The sequence below is a fragment of the Octopus sinensis genome, linkage group LG3 (assembly GCF_006345805.1).
Source record: "Octopus sinensis linkage group LG3, ASM634580v1, whole genome shotgun sequence".
NCBI lineage: Eukaryota > Metazoa > Mollusca > Cephalopoda > Octopoda > Octopodidae > Octopus > Octopus sinensis.
The window spans coordinates 100,542,138-100,568,633 of NC_042999.1; the positions used below are offsets into that span (position 1 = coordinate 100,542,138).

Sequence of the window (26,496 nt, forward strand, 5' to 3'; positions counted from 1 at the left end):
TATAGAAATGTTTTCTTCGCCAATATTTTAATAAAGAATTGAATACTAGAATAATGAATATTTACTATCAAAGTTGCATTTATATTTTTTTTTATGAGAAAACAATTTATTTTGAAATTGAGGAGGAAATAGAAAGGAATATAAAATAACAAAACTTTAATTAAAATAAAGTGCTTCCTAGGATTCCGATATATTGAAGCATAGAAATTATGTTAACTTATTTTTATTCTATTTAAATATTACTTCTCAACCCCCTTGGGCCAACTGGTATGAAATTATTACTGATAACAGTTCATGTTATTAGCAATAACTTAATATGAAGTTGCACATTGCTTTTTGAAGTCATTTCAGATTCTACTCAATTGAATGACTCTTGTTCCACTAATTATTCCAGCTAGAGGAATCAAAGAATCCCTTCCTTGAAAAACAAATGGTGGGGAGGGACAACAGCAGGAAAAGCATCTGGTCACACATGCCAGCATAAAAAAAAGTGGAAGTAAAATAAACAAACCAACAAGAAAATAACAATGAATTATTAAATACATATCTTTCACAAATTCTGTGAAAATAACTAACCTGCATAGGCATTAAAAAGAGTAATAGAATTGTTAATTTAGATAAAAATAAACACATCAAGCATAGAAAAGGCCTTGTAGAAAGGAATGTACAATATTTATTATGGCAACATATATATACATACACACTTATTAAAAAGTCATGGACTTTAAAAATAAACAAAAGTCTTTTGACTTCATGTTAAGCTATCACAATGACTGCAGGTCTTAAACAGTGTTTCAGACATGCATTAAAAGCTAAAAGTATATATTAGCTTGCATTTATTGGACTGTAAGTTCTAACCGCTTTATCACCTTAATTCAAAACTATCAGAGTAAAAACTTTCTGAAGTTTTACAATATATCTGAAAGAATGAAAATATTTTTGCATTAAATTCGAAAAAAATCATAAAAATAAAATTCTTTAAATTTTTTTTTTTAATTGTTTTATGTACAACATTTATTTTCTTTTAAGTGAGTCTGATTTTTAACATCTGATAAATTAACTGTACTCTTTGAGTGAGTAGGCTTTATGGCTAAGTCTGATGTATAAGGAAGACAGTATTGTAAAATGTATTCAAAAACTTCATCTACATTATATCCTGTACGACTTGAAGTCTCAAAATAAGGAGGCTTTTGTAATTTTTCCATTGGTTGGTTTGCATTCATTTCAAGTGCCAGTTTCTCAGCAGCTTCTACTGACACTTGCCTTGAGCCTGGGGATGTAATGTCATATTTGGTTCCAACTACTATTTTTAAGCAACTATCCTGTGCTGATGAAAGAAGTGGTAGAAAGCGCATCCTTTGAAAAGAAAAAAAAAACATTTTTTCAAAAGTGAAACAAGTTAAAGATAATATTACATTAAATGTTATCATAATTATAAAAAGCTAACTAGAAATATATATGCAATGAGGTAAAATACAATATTAGTTAATAACTAAAACTTAAATTATTTTAGCAAATACAGAAGACTTCAAACATGTTTTGGTCTTATGTCTTCATCAAAAAAACAGATTTTACTATATATGCCAAAGTAGTTGAAGATTGTACACTGGTTGGCATAGAAGACTAGAATAACTTAAATATATAATTCAGAGATGTTATTTGCATGAAAAACAACAGTCAATTTATAATGCTCAAAACATACATGTATGCATAAATATGCACGCCTGTCAGCTGTATATGCAACTGAATACCCATCTGCACAGCCATATACATGTATGGGTGCTTACATTGTAGATACCCATGACTGCACATCTGTGTTGGTGTAGCTTCATTTACATAAAAAAAAAAATCAGCTTATTCAATAATTTTATGCCTCCTTAAAGTTAAAAACAATTTTATTAAAATACCATAAAGAGAGAAAATAAAATTTCACACCGAAAAAATATCTGAAAGTGTTAGATTAGAAAAGAACTTACCCAAGAGATTCAAAAGATTTCAGGCAGTTCAAATTAAAGGCGAATATCGCAGCCCCTGCATTACGACAATAGAATGACGAAAGTCCGGTAAACCTCTCCTCACCAGCAGTATCCTACAGCAAAAGAAATCTTCAGTAATCAGCAACACATTTAAAATATTAATGTCTCGTTTAAAAAATTAAACCAACACAAATAAAAGATAAACATTTATTCGTAAGAAAAACTGCAGTTTGTTGGCTATACACAAAAGCTTTCAAACATTTATATTCAGAGCACATCACAGAATATGGCATTTGTGATTAATTGCATGAGATTTAGTTACACTGAAGTAATTTATCTGCTTGACGCAACAAAAAAGTTATCTCCCTTGAAAAATTTTCGTTGCGTCTTGCAACCTTTTCTGAAAAGATTGCTAATAAACCATCAGTCTACTTGTTAGTATGCAATAATTCTAAATAGCCCCTATCTCTTCTTGCAAGTAGGAGCAGAAAATTACAATACTATGACAATACAAAACTCTCTTCCCTTCGCCTATAGCAAAGAGGCCGACAGCAAGCATTCACCTTTGGTAATATTCTATAAGGTTGTTATGCTTTGCTTGATGAAGATATGCCTTCTGAACAGTTACAAATACTAGAACTGCTAAAATTTTCTGAAGTCGTAAAAGAAATGTAAACTTTACATAAAGACAATTGATAACATATTGTGAAAGCAGCTTTTCTAAAATAAATGCACAAGTATATCGTTCAGTATTTTTCATTTTATGCATTGTAGTGTAAAGAGCTTTTAACATTCTACAAGATAAAGGCTAGAAATTTTGAAAATAAAATGAAGTCAGCATTTTTAGTGTAGCAAACTTCAAAGATAACAGTAACTACATTAGATGAAGATTTTCAACTTGTTATATCACATAAGTGGGACTATACTGTGTTTACAATAAAAGAAGACCAATAGGAATATCTTGGAGTTGACAAAATAATAATAGATCAATAATTGATCTAATCTATATATATAAAACTATAGTTGTGTGAGTGTCTGTCTCCTACGATTTAGATTCCTAACTCCTCCCACATTTTGCGGTGCAGTTTAACCAAATTCGGGTATCTTATAGTCGTGATTAATATCGAGCCCGTCTGGCTATTAGCGCGCGTCTACGATTTTAAAAATAATTTAACATCATTTTTTATTCCATTTTAATGCATAATTTTTTGTGTGTCGATGGCGGCGGAGTTGGCATCCACGCTCAAACACCTGCACCTGTGTTTGCTTCTCCCCCTTCTTCCCTCCCTCGTGAAGCTGTGGGGAAGGGAGTTTAAGGAAATCAACGTCGTAATGCGTTGTCAAGGAGACCAGCGTTCTTTTAGAACAACGACTTCATGGCTTGAAGACACCAAAACAGAAATGGCTAAGAAAGCCCGAATTGGCATCTATAAGGGAAGTAACTCTCTAAAAATGCTTATATAGTTATTTCCCTTACAAACCCGAGCAACGCCGGGCGATACTGCTAGTAAGTAATAAAACTGTGTGGAGACAGCTACACTATGTTCAAAAATCACTATCTTCAGTGAATAGAATTTGCATTTAATACTGAACTTAGGTGAAGTTATTTGACCCAACTGTAGTGTTGGCTTTATAAGAAGGAAATAGCAATAGTGTTTCAACACTTAGTAACAATGCATTAACCTTTGCAACAACATATGCAGTTAATAAATCTCAAGATGTTTAGTACTGAATGGAAAGCTGCCAGAAAACATTGAATTCAAACTACATCTATTTTAATTCGTTGCAGCTGAAAAAAATGATTTTCAGTTTAAAATTTTAAGAGTTCAGAGTTACAACGTCAAAATTTACTAAAATGTACTATGTCGATATATTGCAGTACTGTTTCATACATAAGTTATTACCATTGTTAACTGATTTGGATACCAAAACTATGACATAAGAGATAACAATCGTAAGATCGTGGCAGTCTGTCGGTTACAACGACGAGGGTTCCAGTTGATCCAATTAATGGAGCAGCCTGGTCGTGACATTAAAGTGCAAATGGCTGAGCACTCCACAGACACTTATGCCCTTAACGTAGTTCTCGGGGAGATTCAGCATGACAGAGGGTGTGACAAGGCTGGCCCTTTGAAATACAGGTACAACAGAAACAGGAAGAAAGAGTGAGAGAAAGTTGTGGTGAAAGCATACAGCAAGGTTCGCCACCAACCCCTGCTGGAATAAACACTCACAACGCTTGGTCTGGGAATCAAAACCCCAAGTCCCCTGCCCTAACCACTGGGCCATTGCGCCTCCAATCATAAGATATAAACAATAGAAACAACCTTTTATGAAACGAATAATGAAACCAAAGTATTCTTACCCAAACAGCAACATTGTAGGGACCCCAGTGTTTCATGAAAAAGGAGGCTCCAATAGTCTATATAAAGATAAAATATATAAATTTTTAAAGAAACAAAGATTTAATAAAATGGCAGTAAAATAAATACATCTGTTTGATGTATCTATGGGGTACTACAATGGGGCTGAGAACATTGGCCTCGTTAGGTTAGTTATATTGGATACTATAAGGAAGCACACACATACCCATACTAAGGTTCTGAACAAGAAGGGCATCCAATCTTGGAAATATTACTTCAACAAATCTCATTCAAGCCATGACAGCATGGAAAAACATGCCAACACAAGGATACAGTTTTTCCTTACAGAAAACACAAAACACGGTGTCATAGCATTGAGAACTCAATCAATAAATGTACTACAAAGTTCAGTCTAATATGGCTTCCATTAATGAAAAATGAAGTTAATTATTCCTTCAATTGAGAATAATTAACTAGTTGTCTGTGGTAATGTGATATCCTATGTACACCCAGAACCACGCTAATAGCTTAGGAGTGAAATTTAGGATTTCCCAGTTTTCTGTGAATCAATTTTAATAAAACTTTTCCCAGCTGGTTTGCACACTATGGCAACATCATTATTCTGTGTAGCATCCTTTCTTTTTTATTTCAGATTCTTCAGTTTTTGGGTGAATCATGCTAATAGCATCTCTCCTCTCTAAGACCACTGGGATGTGGAAAAGGCCTTAATGAAGAAGGAAAGCCTGTCTCTTCATGTCATTGCAGAGAAGTCAGGTTGTCATGTGGACATGATTAGACGAGTCCTGAAGGACCCTTTGCCAAGGAAGGAACAATCTAATTGTGGAATCTCCAAGACTGTGACTAGGGATTTAAGGAATATTGGTCGTAAGTTATGTGGGAAGCCTGCACAAACAAGCAAAGCTATTTTCACCACTTCCGGACTTCCTCATGTACTGAAAACCACTGGAAATTGCATCCTCGGGACCATGGCTTCTGTGCCAGAACCCCTGAAACTGCCTCTTTTAAAACCCCATCACAAAGTTTGAGACTTTAAATGGGCCCAAAAGTACATGACATTAGACATCAGTTGTGTTCTGTTCACTGACGAAATCAGTGCAATCTTTGACAGACCTGATGGTTGGGTCTATTTTGGAGATGAGCAACACCAATGTTTACGACATCAACAACAGGGTGGAGGAGTCATGTTGTGGGCTGGTCTCATTGGGGACAGACTTGTTGGCCCAGTCAGGGTACCTGAAGGAGTTAAAGTGACCACAGCCACCTACTGAAATCTCCTGAAGGAGGTCTTGGATCCCTGGCTAGATGACTGTCACTTCTAAGGAATCTCATATTCATGCAGGACAACACTCCCACCCACTCTGTTAAGACCACCAAACATTACTAGGGTCTTACAGCATACAGAGTGAAAGGTTGATGGTGTGGCTGCCAGCGTCTCCAGATCTCAACCTTATCAAAAAATCTTTGGTCCATCATTAAACAAGATGTGTATGCCGATGGATGCCAATTTACATCAAAAGATGTCTTATGGGCGACCATCAAAACTGCAGTAGAAGCAGTCCAACCTGCTATTAAGAAATTGACAGATTCCATGACTAATAGGGTTTTTGGAAGTTATCCATCAAAAGGGAGCTCATGCGGCTAAATAATTCATTATGTCAATAAATGCTATCATATTATTATGGTTTACTGCTAAATATATATACTCAATGCATGCTTAATAAGTATCATTACCCTTCTTCATTTTCTGAAAAAAAATTGTCAAGATTAGCTACTTTTATTCAAAAGCTATTAACGTGGTTCACCCAAAAACTGAAGAATCTGAAATAAAAAAGAAAGGATGGCATACAGAATAATGAAAAGGTGTTGCCATAGTGTGCAAATCAGCTGCGAAAAGTTTTACCAAAATCAATTCACAGAAAACCGAGAAATCCTAAATGTCACCCCTATGCTATTAGTGTGGTTCTGGGTGTATGTCATGCATGGCACTTCATAACAAATGATGACTAAATAACTTAAAATATTGATGCATGTTTTCCAGATCAATTCCACACCCGAGAATTATCATAGACATTACAATCACATTTCTCCCTAATAATCTCCAGAGAAATATCTAAGATAGACAAGGAAGTAAACTAGGTATATTTATTTTAGCAAGTCACTGATGTTCTAACTATTCCCTCAATGTTTCAATGAACAATAATATTATCATTTTAAGGTCCTTTCATTTTCCTAACATAAGGTCCATACCAAAACATTATATATATATATATATATATATATATATATATGGAGTCATCTAAGAATCCATAATTCATCAAAAATATAAACTCATATATTTACCAATAGAGTGGACATATTAATCAAAGTATACAATGTCAGAGATCCATTTCAGAAGGATCTTACCAGTCAGTTTCACGCTGGGGATTATCTGGGTATTAGATAATAGCACAGTTAAATAATACCCCACGCTCTTCAGAGATGAAAGGTTTGGAAACAAAATGGCATATCTCAATGAAGTGCATGTGTGTGGGTGTGTGCACATAAGTTTACCCCAGGTTTTAGAATACACATGCTGCATCCCTACAGGTCACAGGAGACAACTAAAAGTGTTGGCATTAGTAAGGACATCTAGCTGTAAAACACTGCCTGAAAATATGCCTTTCAACCCGTTCAGGTTTAGGAAAACAAACAAAATGATGAAATTCATCATAATTTAATGTCCATGTCCCAAACTGGCATGTGTTGGATGGTTTAACAAGATGTGATGGATCTAAGAACAGCATCGAGCTGCATCTGCTCAGGCAGAGATTTTATGGCTTGACACCAACCACAATATTTTATACATATATGTATTTGTTTTGCAATATTCATCATCATCATCATCATCATCGTCATTTAGCGTCCACTTTCCATGCTAGCATGGGTTGGACGGTTCAACTGGGGTCTGTGAAGCCAGAAGGCTGCATCAGGCCCAGTCTGATCTGGCAGTGTTTCTACGGCTGGATGCCCTTCCTAATGCCAACCACTCCGTGAGTGTAGTGGGTGCTTTTTACGTGCCACCCGCACAAGATACCAATCTTGATGTGAAATCATATGTTGAAACAGATATTGTTATAATTGGGGATGGTCATATTTTTGAAGAGGAAACACATGAGATAAAGAGATGCTGAAGACGTCACAGGATGTTTGATGAAAGGGCTTACACAAAAGACACTAAAACAATAATGATGGTGATGATGATAAAGCTAAAACGAAGACCAAATATACAGTGCACGTGTTTAATTGACAAAAATATGACCATCCCCAAATATAACAGTGTGCATGTGTGTGTAGGTGCGCAGGCACATGAACTCACATGCATACACATGTCTGTTAACTATTTCCTATTTTAACACAATTTCTTTCAACAAGTAATCAAGCCTGAGGAGATAGTATGAAAAAGGATATCATTACAAAAAATAAACACCTCTCCAAAATATGTGTGTGTATATACTAAATACACACACACATACTCATACACACACAAACACATATACACACACAAACACATATACACACATACATGCATTTAAAACTGTGTACAGTTAAAAGATATTTTCCATGGGTACCAAATAAATGTACATTTCTGTCACACTTAGAAATACACTATTCTGGCTCATCTATTTAAAATCTCATCAGCATCATCATTCTAAGTTTATTTCTCATGCTAGCATCATTTGAACAAGTTGTGACTCCCTTTGTTGGATCAAGGGAGCATATTTTGTCTTGGCTCACACAGCTTTCCAATGACTGTTTGTACTACTATATACATAGAAATGAATTCCTAAAACTTTATTACATACATTGACCCTAACTCAATATTTACTGCATTCACTGAGCCTGACTTTGATAATACTACATATATATATATATTAATCCTGATTCATTGATAATATATACTAAATACATTAATCTTGACTTCTTGATATTAACTACATTCATTGATCCTGCTAATATTCACTACATTCATTGATCTTGATTCTTTAATAATACTAACTGCATATACATGGATCCTGATTCTCTGATACTACAAATACACTATCCTGACTTTCTGATAATACTTACTACATATATTGATCCTGACCGATAATAAGCATCTTGGCTAGGTTTACACTTTGTTCTAAGTTTAAATTACTCAAACAATGCTCAAATAATATGTTCATTTTTGTTTGTACTTTGTGTGCGTGTGTGTGCATGCGCATGTGTGTATAGCATAAAAGTCATCAGTCCTATACATGTTACTTCACTACAACCACAGTTCAAGTAGATATGGTTCTCCTTTATTTTTTTTTTTTTAAAAGTAACAAATTTTAAAAAGTGATGACATAGCAAATAGAACAGGTCACATTGCAGTACACTGAAAACAAGGAAAATAGAAAGATAAACAGCTGAATGATATGGATAAATAGAAAATAGAATATAATGGTCTAAATTTTAGCAACACAGAGCAGAGACAATGCATAAGATTGTTACTAATCTTCAGAATGGTTGTAAAGAAAGATGCATAAATACAAGAGCAGGTAAATTTACAAAGTTAATCAAGATACCATGGAAACAAGTGTGACCATGAGACAATAATAATATAACAACTATATATGGTAGCAATTGAATACTAAATATAACAATCATAGACGTTTTGTGAAAACTTGAGATAAATCTCCATTTGATGGTCATTAAAATAAAGAGCAAGTAATGCATTTAAAAATTATCTTTATTCTTACATTGAAAATGAAAACACGAACAGGGGCTTGTTAATTGTTGCTATTTTCATGTATTGATGTCAATATTCAGTAAACATAAATAGAAGCAACCCATACAAAAAAAAAACGACAATCAGAAAAAAATTCATGATTGAATATTAACTATAGTGCTCATATAATCCTTCAAATAGGACAGCACCTAATAAAAAGTTTTTAAAAAGTGAGAGAGAGATTAGCAAGAAGCAGCATTTGGGATGAAAGTCCTATTTGCAATGAGGAAGCAGTATTAAAATTGAGTATATTAGATTACATATAAAGTGAGATAATGAGATGATGTTTTCAAAAAGATACATTATATATAATTATATTTGTGCATAGCCTACATACGCACATATATACACAGAGCTTATGTGTTATGTTGTGGCACAGGTAAATGAAAACTAATCTTAAGTGGGTCTGACTTGATCTTTGAAATCAGTTTGCAACTGATAAAATTGAAGCATTTTCTAGCCATAAATAAGAAGTCAAGACCTAGTGATATAATTTAGGCAAAATTATATATTTGAGGTTATGATTAAAGATAATCAGAGATTGTAATGACCTTGCAACTGTTCAACTTTGAGAACATTAGTTGTGCATACAGAGAGAGTAGTGCAAAACAGTTCCTCTTCATGTTTAGCAATTGTATTTATGCTATCTTTAAAGTCACTGTTCATGAATGTAGTCTAAGTTTAGTTTGATATCTAGGTTGGATGTCATGACACTTGTGTGCAATACAATGAAGAAAGAGGGGGGTGTTGTCTTTAGAGCTGACTGCAGTTAGAAATAACAGCACAAAGGTCATAGTGTATGAAAAAAAAGAGTGTTAAAGTCTTAAACCAACCAAAGCATACCAGAGTTTACAGAAATGTAATACTAGAGAATCTTGTAAATGCACACTGAAATGGAATAGCCAGTAAGGTGAGAGACAGGTAAATTGATAAGGTAGTTTTTGTGTCAGACACAACAAAAGACTTTGTTAGTGTTGTGGACAACAAAATTACTTGCACTAAAACTTTCAAGACTGAGAGATCACTGACATTTGATGTAGAAAAGAAAATCTCCAGTAGATATAAATACAGGGTATTGCTAAAAAGCAGATAAAAAACAAAGTGTAGAAGCAAGTGGTTGTTTATGAAAGTTTGTACAATCATCTGAATATTAGAAGGGAAGGCTATAAACCAACAGTGACAGGTGAGACTGCCTTACTTTGGACAATTTGTCATAAATTTTCATGCATTTGAGACAAGTCCATGCAGAATGAAACTGAAAAATTAAGTGAGGACAGGAGCTTTCTCAAGAGCACTTATAATAAAAAGAACACTGACAAGACCTATTACCTTTGTAGATTGGAGTGGTCTGAAAAGCTTTTGCATTTGGTAGCTATGCATACATTGTGAAGTGGAGAAGGTAAGTTTGAGAAGGATTTTGTTGTGTACAGCTCATAGCTAAAGAAATAAAAAATGTTGCATAGCTTATTTGTAGATACTATATTAATTATAGATACTATATAACAACTTATTGTAAATTCAAAACTATATACCACAAATGTTTTGGTAACTGTATCACTTACAAGAGAACTCGAAATACATCTCCAAGATTCCTTCACCAGGAAGGTTGTTTTAACTATGTTAATATGGCATACAAAACATTTTAGTTTCCTTGATTGTTGTTGCATAGCACTAAGTTAGCTCATGTTTTAGTTCCACAATGAAGTGCTTCAATAATTGTACTAAAGAAATATTGGTACTTGACACTAAACACTTTTCCTTCTTTATCATCCATCCATCAAAACTCCATAGCTCAAGGAGGTCATAAATACATAGAAACATGTGTTTCAAAAGCATATAACCTGATGGTATTTATCTCCTCTCCAGATATAGCTGGCCATTAGCTTCTCTGTAAAAAACTCTTCAGCCTTTTGATAGGTATTTTTCTTTTTTAATTCTGCTAGATCCCCACACACCATTTTCACCCAGTAAACTGAACTGGAGGTGGTTAATTACCAGCCACCAGCTATGAGTTAGGTAGTAGTAGATAACATGACACAAGTAGCATGTAGCACATGACATATCAAACCCTTCTTATGATATTTTAAAACTTCATGATTTGAATTGTACACATACACTCAATGCTACTGCAGAAGTAAACTTGATTTCTTACTTAGACCAAACAATGTCTCCGATTCTGAGAAAAGGGAAAATGTCATTGCATACTATTTAAAATAAGTTAAATCTTATTAGTTAATTATTGCTGTTCCGATTCCATTCATATCGTAACTGCTACTTTATTTGAACGACTCAGGAAGGATGAAAGGTAATGATGACCTTGAAAGGATTTCATAGAGATTAAATAATAAATATTTACAAACTATTGAATTAAAACTGGTTCATCAAAAAGCTCTTTAATTTGCTCAACAGAGTAATAGAATGTAATATTAATTCATATATTCATCCCAATTCTGATGGCCTTAAAATCTCTGCTAATGACTTATCCTTTTTTTTTTGTTCTTTTTGATCTTTAAGAAAAAAAATACTATTCAACATACAATATTAGAGTTTGGAAAGCTAGTTCCAACAGAATATTGCTACATCATGCACTGTACAACTCACAGTACAACTTATGAACTGCCTCAGAAATTTGCTTGACTGTTCCAGCTTTTGCCCTTACCAAATGTTTAAAATAGTTTTATCTTTGGATCTGACCATTTATCTAAGTTAACATTGATTGTTTCTTCCTTCATCAGTAAAAATAGTGGTTTGTGTTATTACTTAACCCTACCCTGATCAAGTAGACCTATGACCAAAGGCATTTCAGCAGTGACCATATTTTTTTTGCCTTTTTTTATATATTTACATCTAGAACTAAACTGTGTAATGTATCATTTTCTGTTTTAAGACAGTATGGTGTGATTAGTGAGAGAGGGTCGGTTTTTTTTTTTTGCTTCTTTTTAGCATTCTGAGTAACACTCATGTTTAATGTAATTTTAATGATATATAAACATGTGACAGTGCTGCCAATGTTATTATGCAATTTGACCTTAACAACACAGAATTTCTGAAATTCATAGCTGACTTAATAGCTGCTACAACCATTAAATAAGGAGTTATTATCTAAATTAACCATTTTACTGCTACACCATTTTATACCGTTAAAAAAATAATATACTACTGAACATTTTCATACAGATATTGGTGACCGTTTTTTTTTAGCTTTGATATAGCTTTAGGTTTTCTTCAACAGGTCAATTGTAATGACCTATTATCAAAGATGTTTTGATATCATGAGACCTCTTGTGTAATGATCCTTTTCACAGTGGCATACTTGATGACAAAGTGTCAAAATGTGTCTCTTGGATTAAATTTGCTAAATAAATAGAAAGCAGAGTAATTTCTGACAAGTCTTTCCAAGATCCTACTTTCAGAATCACAGAACCTTTACTTCTTAAAAACTGAATTATCCTTTTTACCCTGCTGTTACTGTCACTTCTTTTTGAAACAAACCTCAGCAGGTTATTGTTTCTGTCTCATTGTGAAATTATTATTCATGTTTTGATGAATAGCTAGACTAGATGTATATAACTTATTTCACAACAAGTGAAATTTGGTTCCCTTTCACATCTAAGGGCTCAATAGTTTTAAATAAGAAATGACAGATTGTAACAACCAGTTCAATCTATGCTACTATGGAAAAGTGGACATAAAATGATAAAGACAAAGTGAGTTTAGCTGTTATTTCAGCATAAAAGCTGAGAAACAAACTATATAAAAAATTTCAAGCTAGATTCACTAATAAACTGCAAAAATATTATGAAGGCAAATCTTATAGATTAGAAGCTATCATAAGTGAATACCCGTAAGAATTATCATCAAACTTTTGAAATTTGAAATCACACCCAACAGAATAAAATGTTTGACTGTCAACCTAAAAAATTGACAAGCTCTTAATCTAGGCTGCACTATGACATTAGCCAAAACATTTAATAAAGTAAACTGTATAATCTAAGGAAAGTAGTGCTAATCTGTACTAGAAATTAGTGCATATAAACAGTTCAAAAATGAAAAAAATGTTTCTATAAGGAAGGGAAAAAAGTCAAACATTTCAAGTAGTTACACTTCAAAGAATGATACATTCAATCCTATTTTTAAAAAAAAGGACCCATTGCTCTTCAATGAAGGGCTCTGCCTAAAATATTAGTCTTTTCTTTCCCTACGGCAACCAATTTATTTCACTTTTGAACTGCTTGTTCTGAGAGGTTACCCTACCTAGCTACAAGTACATACACACCTTGTGGGACTGAACCCAAAAGAACATGATTGGAAAGAGAACTTCTTAACCACACACCTAAGCCTATAAATACTTCCTTGTAATACTAAGAAATTTCTGAGGCATAGCAATGTCACACTGTCATTATTTCAGAAGAAAATTTACTTGCAAATTCTTCTCTACAAATAATGTTAAGCAATATACATTTACAAAAAAAAAATTATGTGATTATACGTGTGCGGGTAGATGTAATTATTTATACATATATCTGTCTATGAACAAGCCTGTTTCTGGGTGTACTAACAAAGAAAAAGTGCTCAATATAAAGAGTTCATTCATATGAAAATGATGGCTCACTCCTTATTTCATGTTTGTTCATGCAACAAGAAATTAATCTGAAACTTGAATAAATATCAAAAAGAGAGAAACTCAAGAGTAGTGACAGAGTTAAATGTCAGATTTGACCAATATATATAAATATAAATATACGCATACATAAACACTAGTTATATATAAAGTAAATAAAGTTATATATAGCTGTTCACATCAACAGATTTATCAGAAAACTTTCTAAATCTGCAGACGCTTTCTATACCACAAAATGTGTATATGCCAGAATTACATAAACATTGCTTACTGAATCGGTGGTGACAAATTTTCCATCAATATATCGACATATTAAGGAGGTTTTACCAACATCTTTATCTCCAAGAATCACCACTTTCAAATCTCTGAAAAAATATGAAATTTAGGAAAGTTATTTTATTTTGATATTTCATCATATTTCTTAAATATAAACAAAATAGTTTTTCTATTAAGAAAAAAAATTATTTGTCAGTTGAAAATATTCAAATATATCTGAAATGTCAAATAAAGAGTGTTAATAGTCCATGAAGTCTCATACGCCACAGGACAGGATTGGCAATAACAAAGAGCATATTTATAAGCTTCATTAGGATGATGATGACAGTAGGTCAATCATGACTATGTCATATAAACTCTTTTAAACAGGAAACCACCAATAAAACATCTGCAAAACGTGTCAGCTTTTTAAGGACACCTAATTTAAAAGCTCTAACTTTCTTCTGGCTTATTTTTTTTTTACCTTACTTTTCAGATAAATAATGTCAGACATCAGGCTGACTCAGCAAATAAAAAGACGCACAGTAATCATTGTCTTAAAAATATAGAATGATGACACAGATGGCTCACTTCTTGAAAGCTACCTGATCCTTCGTTGTCAAAGTTCAAAAGGAACTGGGAGCTGCTGACAGAGATCCAACATCAGCAGCTAAATAGAAAACACATGCACAAGGTCCTAATACCATCAGGACACAACTTTTTGCAAAAAGTTGAAGGTGCAGGTATGGCTGCATGGCAAGAAGTTTCCTTCTCAGGATTATTTGTACCAATTTGTTTTCAAATACAGCTTTTCCTTATTGAGCTATGCATCTTTTTCTAAATTCAAACAAATGACCTCAAACAACTGATGCATCCTGTGTTGATTCAGTACAAATTTTTGCTATTACAGAAGAGTGTATCTTTGGGAAAGAAATTACAATTTCCTTCTTAAGCTTACTCCAAACTTACAATGTAATGCATTGAATGGTTAAGATATAAGAATTATGAAACAAATACTGAATTTTAAAGCATAACAATACTTTAAAAATCCAATATACCAAAGTACAGTTAATGCTGTATACATGTTTTTATGTAGATTGAAATAAATTATATTCAAGTTTTCACTAAGACAGTATAGGTATTAGAGCTGGTTCATTAATAAAATATATTACTTTCCAGTTTTAACTAAAAACAGTAATATAAATCTAAAACAATTAGTTAAAAAAAACAATACAACAAAATATTCTAATATATAAATGATCACAGCTATTTCTTCAGTAAGAAAGTGAACAACATGGATTTACCATTTCTCATATACAATGGATGGTGTATATATGAGGATGGGCTGAAAAGTTCATATGCTGACTATGAAGGAATGAAGCTAGAGCTATGAAATCTTGCATGCATTAACTTCAGATCTTCTTAATAACTGCATTGTTTCTTTGCAGGTAAACTGACATATGACTGTTCAAAGACTTCAAAAGTAACTAGTAGTGACTTCCTTTGAAAATTGACAAAATTTGGCATTATGCTGTTATCAAGTACCTGCAGAAAATGGGTTGAGCCCCCAAGGACATTCATGCTGGTATGCTTACTACATTAGGGAATGACACACCAGCTTTATCAACAATGCAAGTGGGCAGCAGAATTTAGGATTGGAAGGGAGAGTCTTGAAGATGACCCAGTGTCTGGACATACTGCAGCTATGATGACATGTTGAAAAATAAATCTCATTTGGTTACATTCCATGAGAGTATCTTTGTCAGCTTATGAACTTTTCACCACAAGAATGAATTGTTGAAAAAAATGAAAATTCAATTCCCTTAAGCTCAGTTATATTGTATCTTTAAAATCACACCAAATTTAGATTGTTTGTTATTCTTGGTTAGTCATCATTACTGAAACATAATGCAAACTTGTACTGTAAAAATATACAACACTCATTGTGGAACTGTTCCAATACCTATCAACTTCACTATTTTGCTACTATATCAGTTTAGGTAAATGAAATATATTGACGAACATTACTTTGAAAAAAAATTATAAGTAGAAATAAATTTCCTTGAATCAACCACTTCACACTAAATCCACTACAAACATTCTAGGAGAGAGTCACAAATACCATGCCAGATCACTCAACTATAAAATCTGTATTTATATCTAAGGGTCAAATATTATTCTTTTACTAGATTCAGTCATTGGACTGTGGTCATGATAGACTCTGAGCAAGCCCAGTACTTGACTGATATCTATTTTACCAACAAAGGTAAGATGAAGTGCAAAGTCAAATTGGGTTGGTTTTTGAACAAAAATGGGCAAACATAAGTTATTTTGACACTTCTGATTACTACTACCCTCCATATACTACTTTAAAAGCTGTTTTAAAGAAAGCTCTTCAGCTATGTGAAAAATAACAGATTATAAAGGAAACAGATTTCTTTAAATATCTAGGGGATCCTTATAAGTAGTAGATAGTTCTCATTACCAAATTAGCAGCAGAGGAGGACGTTCTGAAAGCATAGTTGCTAGAATAAGAACCAGCTAGGCAAAGTCCAGGGTCCTATTAGCTTTGTTGATAACAAAAAGCCTCTCTCTGAGAGTGAAAGGCAGATAGTAATATACCTGTGTACAGACAGTTATACTACATGGCAGTGAAATATGGCTGTGAATGCATAGGACATGTGAAGGTTTGAAAGAAATGAAGCCAGCATATTCCACTGGGTGTGCAATATCCATGTGCAAGTATGACAATGTGTAAATGTTTCAAGAGAAAAATTGGATATAAGTGACATCAGATGTGGCATGGAAGAGAGAAAACTGTGTTGGTATTGTCATGTAATGCATATAGATGAAGACAGCTGCATAAAGAAGTGCCATTCTCTAAATGTGAAGGGAACCTGTGGAAGAGGAAGGCTCAGGAAGATGTAGGATGGAGTGGTGAGAAATGATCTTCAGTTATTGAGCACTACAGAGAAAATGACAAAGGACTGAGACAATTGGCAATTTGCTGTGTTTGAGAAGATCAATCTAGTTAACTAAATTTAAGGCCATAAGGGCATATCCTTTATGTCCATCCCCCCACCCACCCACACACATAATCTGTCTCTGACAAACCTCACACCCGTATTCCATCTTCCCAACACCTCTCTCCTCTTCCTGGGTTCATCACTCACTCTATTCCCCTTCCCTCTATCTCCCACTCTCCCTTGCAAACCTACCTACACACAACCTGTCCCTGTCGAATCTGTTCTCCACAACACATCCTCCTCATACCCCCTCATCTACCTGAGTCCACTCACATCACTGCACCCTCCATTTCCCACTAACCTTTTGCAATCTTGCAAACTTACTCACCCACTTACCCTCCCCAATCTCCAGTCCACTTCATTATATACACCTCTCTGTAACTTGGGTGAATGCTCCCCTCCACATCTTACCTATCTCCTCCCTCTCTTCCTGAGGAAGCCATGTTTCTCCCCACTCTCTGCAGGGGTGGTCTGGTCTTGCCAGTTACTTGGTGACTTCACTGTTGCTGGTGCTATGTAAAAAGCACCCAGTACACTCAGCAAAGTGGTTAGTGTTAGGAAGGGCAGCCAGCTACAGAAACCATGCCAAAAAAGCAGTCAGTAGAGCTTGGTGCAGTTTTCTGACTTGCCAGCTCCAGTTGAACTACTGTCCCACCCACACCAGCATGGAAAACAGATGTTAAATGAAGATGATGATGTATCCCAATCCAGTTGTCTTCGTTAGTAAAACCTAACAGTGAAATACATAATGCTTAAACAATGAGCATAACACTTTCAAAAGCAAAAACTGTAGGAAAATTATAAATGAAAAAAAAAAGTAAAATACAACAAAATAACAACTAGCCAAAGCAGAAGTTAAAATATATTCTACAAGAGGAATATTTTTCTTTATTGGTATGGAGCTGAAGTGTTCATCTACTGTACCACATTTGGTGTACAGGTACACAATGGATTTTTGAGGTGAGTTGAACATGCCAGTTATTTAGAATACTAGAGTTGAATTAGTTTACAGCTTAGCTCTGTATCCATTACAGTTCAAATTGATTATGCACATTCTTGTCATTGAATTGTTAGTAACATTTAAATCGAGACAACATACTTCGTGTGTGTCAGTCACAGTTTGACCTTTGACAATAACATGAACTCGGTTTACTTGAGATCTTTTCACTAAGTAGGGGGAACCTCTTATAAATCAGATGGTTTATTTTTACACTTCCTTTGCTAGAATGATACTTAACATTTAAATTTATTGCACTGTATGTTTGTGCACAGGAGTGGTATGTCTTTAAAATGAAATGACTAATACTTCAATTTTTCTAAAAATCATTTATGCTTTCTGCATATTGTCTTCTATCTGAAAATAGTTTCTTTTCAGCACTTTTTTGTTATATTACTATTGTACTTATACCTGTATTACAATACATAGAGTGGACAATCTAAGTTTTAACCAATAGTATAGTGTTAATTGATATAATTAAACATTATTAAACACTGTAGTGCTTACCTAGATAGCTTTTGCTTTTCTATACATAATGGAAAAAAAAGGACCACTGGAAAGGTGAAAAAAAAAAAGAAAACAGGAAAGGGATAAAGATGCTATGGACAAAAAAAAAGAATCAAAAATGGATTCTGTGCAGTATTTGTAGTAATAGACATAGTGTCATTAGTGTTGGTCCCAAAAGCACAATACACCATTATAATAAAAACTATCTGTCCTCAGAAGTTAACCATGTCATATACATAATTGTGATGAGAAATAAGTAAATTTGATGATGGTCCCAAGCTATTTGAAAAAGACATCACTATTTATGCAAGAAACTGCTTAGCTTGATGATGACTGATCAAGTACACCAACTTACCATGTCCATAACTATTTTGGACCAAGTTCAAGAAGCAAGCTATGCAGCTTCTGAAATCCTGGCAAAATAGTTCAAATTACTGAGTCAGTAATTTTACTAACATTAATAAAAAGCACCTATTCTATTTAGCCATTAAAATCAAGGTTTTCTTCACTCTGTTCTTCAATAGAAACTGTCCAATCAAGGATTCTATCATGCATGGAAGTGAGACAGTTATCTCAAAGGTATTTTGAAGGCTTATGAACTAGGAACTTCTTTTGATGTTTCAAGATAACTGGCTAAGATATGGCACAATAAAGTTGCATTCGAAGCTGACATTTTCCTAACATTAACCCTTTCGTTACCAACCCGGCTGAAACCGGCCCTGGCTCTGAGTACAAATGTCATGTTTTCATAAGTTCTGAATTAAAATCTTCCACCAAATCTTAGTCACAATTTATGTTTCTAACACTAGCTTAATGATAACTAAGTTATTTTACTAAATTCTTTGTTATATTTAAAGTAATTGAAAGAAACACAGAGCATCTCAAAATAAATACAGTAATGAAAGGGTTAATACACTTAACAAAAATATGCAAGGAGTCACTGAAAATATTTTTGCTTGTACTGACAAAATTAACTCTTTTACAGAAATGCTTTGAATTGTCTGGACAAAAAACTTGAATTGATTCAGCAAAATTTTGTCACTGCTTAATATAAATAATGGTGTGGCACAAGGACAACAATTTCAGGGCATAAAGTAAGTCAATTACATCAACCCCACTACTCAAATGGTACATATTTTATCAAACCTGAAAGGATGAAAGGCAAAACTGACCTTGGTGGAATTTGAACTCAGAATATAGACAGACAAAATGCCACTGAGTATTTTGCCATGTGTGCTAACAATTCTACCAGCTTGCCACCCTACTGCTGAATGAAAATATTGATTTCAGATTTTAGCACAAGACCAGCAATTTTGAGGGAGGGTTTAAGTCAATTACATTGACCCTAGTACTCAATTAGTACTTAGGTTATTGAGGACAAAAGGATGCAAAGCAAAGTCAACTTCAGCAGAATTTGGACTCAGAATACAAAGACAGATAAAATGTTACTAAGCATTTCACCTGGCCTGCTAACAATTCTGCCAGCTCACCAACTTCAACATGAATATAAATATTGAAATGGCTCAATCCTCAGCCCTCTCTTGTTCATCATAGTCCTCCAGGTAATAACAGAGGAATTTAAGACAGGCTGTCCTTGGGAGCTCCTCTATGCTAATGACCTTACTCTTAGGACCAAGTCATTACCAGAACTAGAGAAGAAATTTTGGGTGTGGAGGCAAGGTCTAAAATCAAAAGGCCTTAGAGTTAATCTAGCAAAAACCAAAGCCTTAGAAATTAAGAAAGCAGACAAATCACAAATCCCTTCAGGTAGATGGCCCTGCTCAATCTGAAGAAAACACATAGGTAGAAACACCATAAGATATACCTGGTGTAAGCAATGGACACAAGAGGTGCAGTAATATCAGAAGGTCAACAGGGAAACTAGTTTTTGTGTGTGGAAGGTGCACAGATACAATTAACATTAAAAACATACAGAAAATAGACTCCATCAAATGCCAGGTGGGGAAACTGGAAGGAGTTGATAGCTGCTGTTATCTAGGTGACCAAGTCAGTAGCAGAGGCAGATGCTTTGAGAGCGTAGTTGCTAGAATAAAAATAGGTTGGACAAAGTTCAGAGAGCTCCTATCTCTGTTGGTAACAAAGGGCCTCTCCCTCAGATTGAAATGCAAATTGTATGATGCTACATGGCAGTGAAACATGGCAATGACTGTCAAGTACGTGCGCAGGCTTGAAAGAAATAAAGCTAGTATGCTTCATTGAATGTGCAATGTACAACAGAGTGTGTCTTGAGAGAAAAGTTGGGCATAAGAGGCATCAGATGTGGTGTGTAAGAGAGACAACTGCATTGGTATGGTCACGTGATGTGTATGGATATGGACAGCTGTGTGAAGAAGTGTCGATCTCTAACAGTGGAGGGAAGCTGTGACAGAGGGAGACCCAGGAAGAAATGGGATGAGGTGGTGAAGCATGATCTTCAAACATTGGGCTTCACAGAGGCAATGACTAGTGACAGAGACCTTTGGCGATATGCCATGCTAGAGAATACCCATCAAGCCAAGTCATAGCTATGGCTGTTGTTGATGCCATGTTACTGGCACCTGTACTGGTGGCACATAAAAAGCACCTTTTGTGCTGGGATATAAAAAGCACCTTTCATGCTTGAGAAGACCTGTCAAGCCAAGTGAAACCATAGTTGTGGCTGTTGTCATTCCCACATGACTGGCACCCATGCCAGTGTCATGTAAAAAGCACCATTAGAGTGTTGGACCTCACAAAGGCAATGTGGTCAATACCAGCATCACATAACTAGCATCCATGCCGTTGGCACATATAAAGTGCCTTTCAAGAACTGGACCTCATGGAGGAATGACAAATGACCAAGAACTTTAGCAATATGCTGTGCTTGAGAAGAAGACCCATCAAGCCAATTGAACTCGTAGTTGTGGCAGATACCAGTGTTGTGCAACTGGTACCCATTGCCAGTGGCACATAAAAGCACCCATTACACTCTCAGAGTGGTTGGCATTAGGAAGAGCATCCATCTGTAGAAACCATGCCAAATCAGACTGGAGTCTGGCACAGCCTTCCAGCTTGCCAGCCCTGGTTGAACTGTTGAACCTATGTCAGCATGGACAATGGACATTAAATTATAATGACAATGATGATTGAAAAGTATTTTTATCACTTGATGCATCTTCCTTGGAGTGGTTGAGAGATGTAATTGTCTTAAACTATGAGTCAACAAAAATGTACTGTTTCAGAAGAAGATGAGCTAACAGAAATTAAAAATGACAAAGGACTCATTGACATAGCCTCCTGATTGTTTTCCAGGGAGGAATGTCCCATCATCATAAAGAAAACACTTAAAGCACTCCTTCCTTCCTCAGTTTCAGATCTTTGTAAAACAATTTTCCCTATATTGAATATTATTAAGAACAAGTACAGGTCAGTTTCAAACACTGGGAGAGGAACTAAGAATAGGCTTGTCAATCATACAACCTCAGAAAAGATGTATCATAAGACATTAACAGTTATCATACATTCAGTCTAGAAATGCCCAGTATCTACACCAATATTACAATAAAATCTTTTCACTTTCACTACTTCATCTTTAGTTTATGTGTACAATTAGAAGTAAAATCAAACTTTATACTAGAGAACTGCAATTTTTAATGCAGTACACTGCTGTGCATTCCTTTACAGAAAAGTTTAGTATGTGCACCCATCTATTTTAAAACAATTTAACACTCTTTTTATATAATCAAACTTGAAATGCTCATGTGCTGTATACTTGTAGCACCTTATTCAGTGCACTGGTTGAAAATTACTAATCTGGAAAAAGGGTTTGTGCTGATGTCTTGTGTGGGCTCTTTAATATTGAAACAATGATTATGGTGTCTGGTATGCTAAATCAGGAACTTTTGAGATGAAGGTATTATTGTTTTAACCAGGTCAGCTTTAACTGACCAGAGTATGGTGAAAGGCATTCCACCCATGAACATCTCATTTTTTCTTCACTCAGTGTATCTAAGATGTTATCCATCTACTTCCTTTTGTTAAAAATAGGATGTGAACTGAAGGATATTTGGCTGCTATTTCTTGAAGCTCCTTTCTTGGTTAGTATGTAGTGTATGTTGTTGCACAAACATTTAACCAACTTTGCCCTAAGCCCATCACTAAGTTGCTTACTAATTATAGTGACTGTTCTTATTTACTCTAGAAATAAGTTTGACAGCTTACAGTATTAATTAACATAGTGTGTTGTTTAAAAGAAAACTGTAAATGACTGGAGCTAGCACAGACAAAAAGTAAAAATAAAAATCACTTGAAAACAAGACCAGAAGTTCAATGGATTCACTCTTTGCTCTTAAGCTAGAAGCCACCATTAGCAGCTCATTTGCTCCATCACACATCCTTAATGCTAAAGATAAGAGTTATTACATCCATAGCTGAATAAAATTAGGTACTGAAATACCTTTTTTAATTTTTTTTTGTCAGTTGATTACGTTTTACAGCCTGTGGCTTTTAGGAGATGCTGGATCTCTGTCAAAGAAGTTTTTTTACTTTTGCTAGCATCTGCCTCAGCTGTTCTGGTGCTTCAACCTTGCAATCACCTGTGGTAAAGTGGTGGATGTTTTAGGGATGACTTAAAAGATTTTCGTGGGAAACATCAGTCTCTTCTGGAGCAATGTACAATTACTGGGAGTGTGTATACCTGTTTTGATTATTAACTAATTTTCTTTCTTTGCCCCCCTCCCTCACCATTTTCTTACTGTTTACTTTAGTAAAATAAGTACTTTTGATGACGTACACAAGTTATTGGGAGTAACTTCAGACAAGAGCTTATTCTGTCATAATCTTAATTGACCTATCAGTTTATTAAGGCACAGAATAACACTTGTAACACAGAAAGGATAGTTATGTTCTTCGATTATAATATAATGTTCATGCTTTTTCAAAAACATTAGCAGTAGAAGTAATGTGATCCGAAGCCATTCGCAACTAGGATAACTTATGGGAATATGACTTTTTGTGTGTGTCTTTCGTCTAACACGCAATTTAACTTCTCCGTCATGAGCCAAAGAGGTAACCTCCACATTAGTCATGGGCAAAATACGACTCGCAGAATTTCCCAAATGGCACAACTAACGAAAAAAATCACCCTTAATCTTTTTAGTAATGCGGCCCACTTCTCAAAAAAGGTTGTCCATCCTTGTTCCTACGTGATCGCCCGACATGCTAGAAATAGCAGCCAAATCTCCCTGATATTACAACCTACTGTTTAAAAAAAGAACATGTTAGACAACGTAGTCTGCTGTCCATACAAAAAAGGCAGGATGATCATAGCTAGATTTGTCTTCGAATATAGGTCTACTGGATCAGGACTGATCCACAATCGAACAACAAAACCTCAGTAGGTGAGGTTGTATTGAATCGTAGTTAAAAGATTCCTGTTTTAGTAACACGCTGCTTTCAACAAGTCTTTGGTGCGTTATTTGTTATGCTTTTAAGCATGCGTGAATATCTTTTCATGTTTGTTTACTGTGTTCCTTAACTATATCAGTTCTGTATGTTGTTTTAAATATTATTATTAATATTTTCAGTAGTATGAATTAAAGTGACCTGGGATGACTGTGAAATCAATAGCTTACCACAAACTTATAAAGTGGTTAAGGGACTGTGACATCAGCGGGACGTATAAGTGAAACGGTTTCGAGTGAGATTCGAAACCGATTGGCTGATTGCCACGAGAAGCTTACTTCCCTCATTCAATGCATTTGGCATTTTATTATTAACAAAACTTGAAAAGCAAATTAGAAAATGTACAATAACATTTCAAGTATTTTAATCGATTTCGATATCACTTTCATAGAAACTTAAAAGCATATATATTGAAGTTTTTTTAATCTTTTTTTTTTTTAGATAAATTATCTAAGTTGCTTCCTGATTGTCGCATGTTAAATATGACGGATGGTAATTAACTCGAATAATAAACCAATTAACTTAACAACGGTAATTTTAACAAGTCATCGGTCGGAGAATGTATTGCAAACAATAAAAATATCTAATAATAACGAAGGCAAGTTAATTAGCTAGATTAATTTCAATTCAAACAATCTGTTTCTTTAAAAAACAGAAACAAAGGAAATTTTAAACTATCAAACTACAATCTGTGTAAAGAAAATGAATAGTCAGTTACTATAGACATATAACAATTTAAAATAATTGGAACGTTGGGATGTCGATGCCTCTCCCTCGTTTCATTGGAAACTATTTTACAGTAATTTGTTTTCTTAACAAAAACCTGAAATGTTTAGTGATGGAGCAACTATTAAAATTATGCGCTAGTACACGCCTTTTTTTTTTTTTTTTTTCTACATGACAGTTTCTATAACACGGGACAGCTAAAAAGCTATATAAAATCCATTTATAAAAATTAATATTTGAAATATACGAAGATTACACTACAAACATAAAATAAATATTCAGATAAAGATACTTACGCTTTGCTTTTTTTAGAACTCATTAAGAGTTTGGTGTGGACATGCAGTTGCTATGCTGGACAAATGGTCACAGTAAAAAGAGGCTTCAGCGCTGGCTGAAATTGAAGTAGTCGCCAAACAAGGCTTAAACATGAAAACTGTTTGTGTACATTTAACAATTAAAAGTCATTCTGTCTCCTTGATATTTACATGAGCTAAGTAATCCTGATCAACTGAACATATATATATCCATAACACTCCAGACATTACCCGGAAGCACTCCAGTCACGTGGTCGCTCTTAGTCATTACGTCACTGTGTTGACTTCGTCAAACTTCTGTTGTTTTGATTCCTATCTTTTTATTAAAAAATCATAATCGCTAAATATACTATGAAAATCAGTTACGAAATAATCATTTTGATGGCGAAAGTAAAGAATACGCACACGACCTATTTTCGGCGTTTAGGATTAGGGTCACGCCGAAACAGGGTAGTGTGCGTATTCTTTACCTCCACCCATTTTGACTTACTGTTTCAAAATATTATCCTATTTATGATAATTGGAGACAGGATTTATAAGATAGAGAACAGTGATGGGAAGGGTGGGTGTTACTCAGAAAGACGTTCCCTTCTTTTCAGCTCACAAAAGACTGGAGGCTTATAGCATCTTGTTCCACCTTCCCATTGCACCTTAATTCTTAGTAGCCTTTTGCATCATTTGTAGATAGAACAAAACAGATATACTATACTTTAATATTATCTAAACTTTGATATTATCTAACCTTTAACGTTGGGGTACAAAGAGAGACAATTCAATAAAACGTTAGGGGTTAATTTCTTACTTAAAGACGTTATCTGTAGGGGGTGGAAACAGATAAGCAGGCAGCGTTTGTTTACGTGTTGTTGTTGAGACGGTTGACTTTTATTTTGAAATGCTTATTTAACACGCCTACCTGTTTACTCAATTGTATATCTATTTAATGAGTCTTTCATCATTACTTCTGCAAGAAATATTTAATATTGTTCAATCACAAGTCATCCCTGACTCTACAGAGATCAATTATTAAAGGCATTCCATCTTTAACCATTTTGTTTTGCGTTCATACCTAATGAATCTATTATCCAGTATGTCCTTTACATTGGACTATAAGTTATGATTTCAGAAAGATTTCACTGTGTTATCTCTAGTAGGTCGAACCAACGTAGAGGTTTTCCCATTGTCCAGATGTGGGTCAGTGATGAGGTCTTTCACTGAGCGTACAAAGGGTGCAGGCATCCCACAGTACAAAAGATTTAGCAACTGTTGGTGAGGCACCACATGGGCAGAAAAATATGCATCCAAGTGAGCAAACCAAAGCGTGACATCACCAGAGTATGAGGGTAAGTTGGGAAGACTCATTTTGTATAGAGAAGAGAAAAAAGGACCAAAGAACTGACAAAAGTGTTGCTGGAATAGTAATGTGTGTGCAAAAAAAATATTCTTAGCAAAATTTTATTAT

General features: G+C 34.4%; 1 protein-coding gene across 2 annotated transcripts; it reads right to left on the reverse strand.

The window, feature by feature from the left end:
• Positions 1-653: 653 nt before the first annotated feature.
• On the reverse strand, positions 654-25,308 carry LOC115209147 (ras-related protein Rab-20). 2 transcript variants are annotated; one of them, XM_029777316.2, is made up of 5 exons: positions 25,020-25,308; positions 14,042-14,135; positions 4,342-4,398; positions 1,977-2,089; positions 654-1,356 (listed from the first exon to the last, which is right to left on the reverse strand). In XM_029777316.2, exons 1-5 carry the CDS (start codon positions 25,040-25,042, stop codon positions 1,002-1,004), a joined length of 642 nt encoding a protein of 213 aa, XP_029633176.1. In that variant the 5' UTR covers positions 25,043-25,308; the 3' UTR covers positions 654-1,001. The 2 variants fall into 2 exon arrangements, with proteins under 2 accessions (XP_029633176.1, XP_029633177.1); XM_029777317.2 differs by lacking the exon at positions 25,020-25,308 and adding an exon at positions 10,479-10,586.
• Between the last annotated feature and the right edge of the window lie 1,188 nt (positions 25,309-26,496).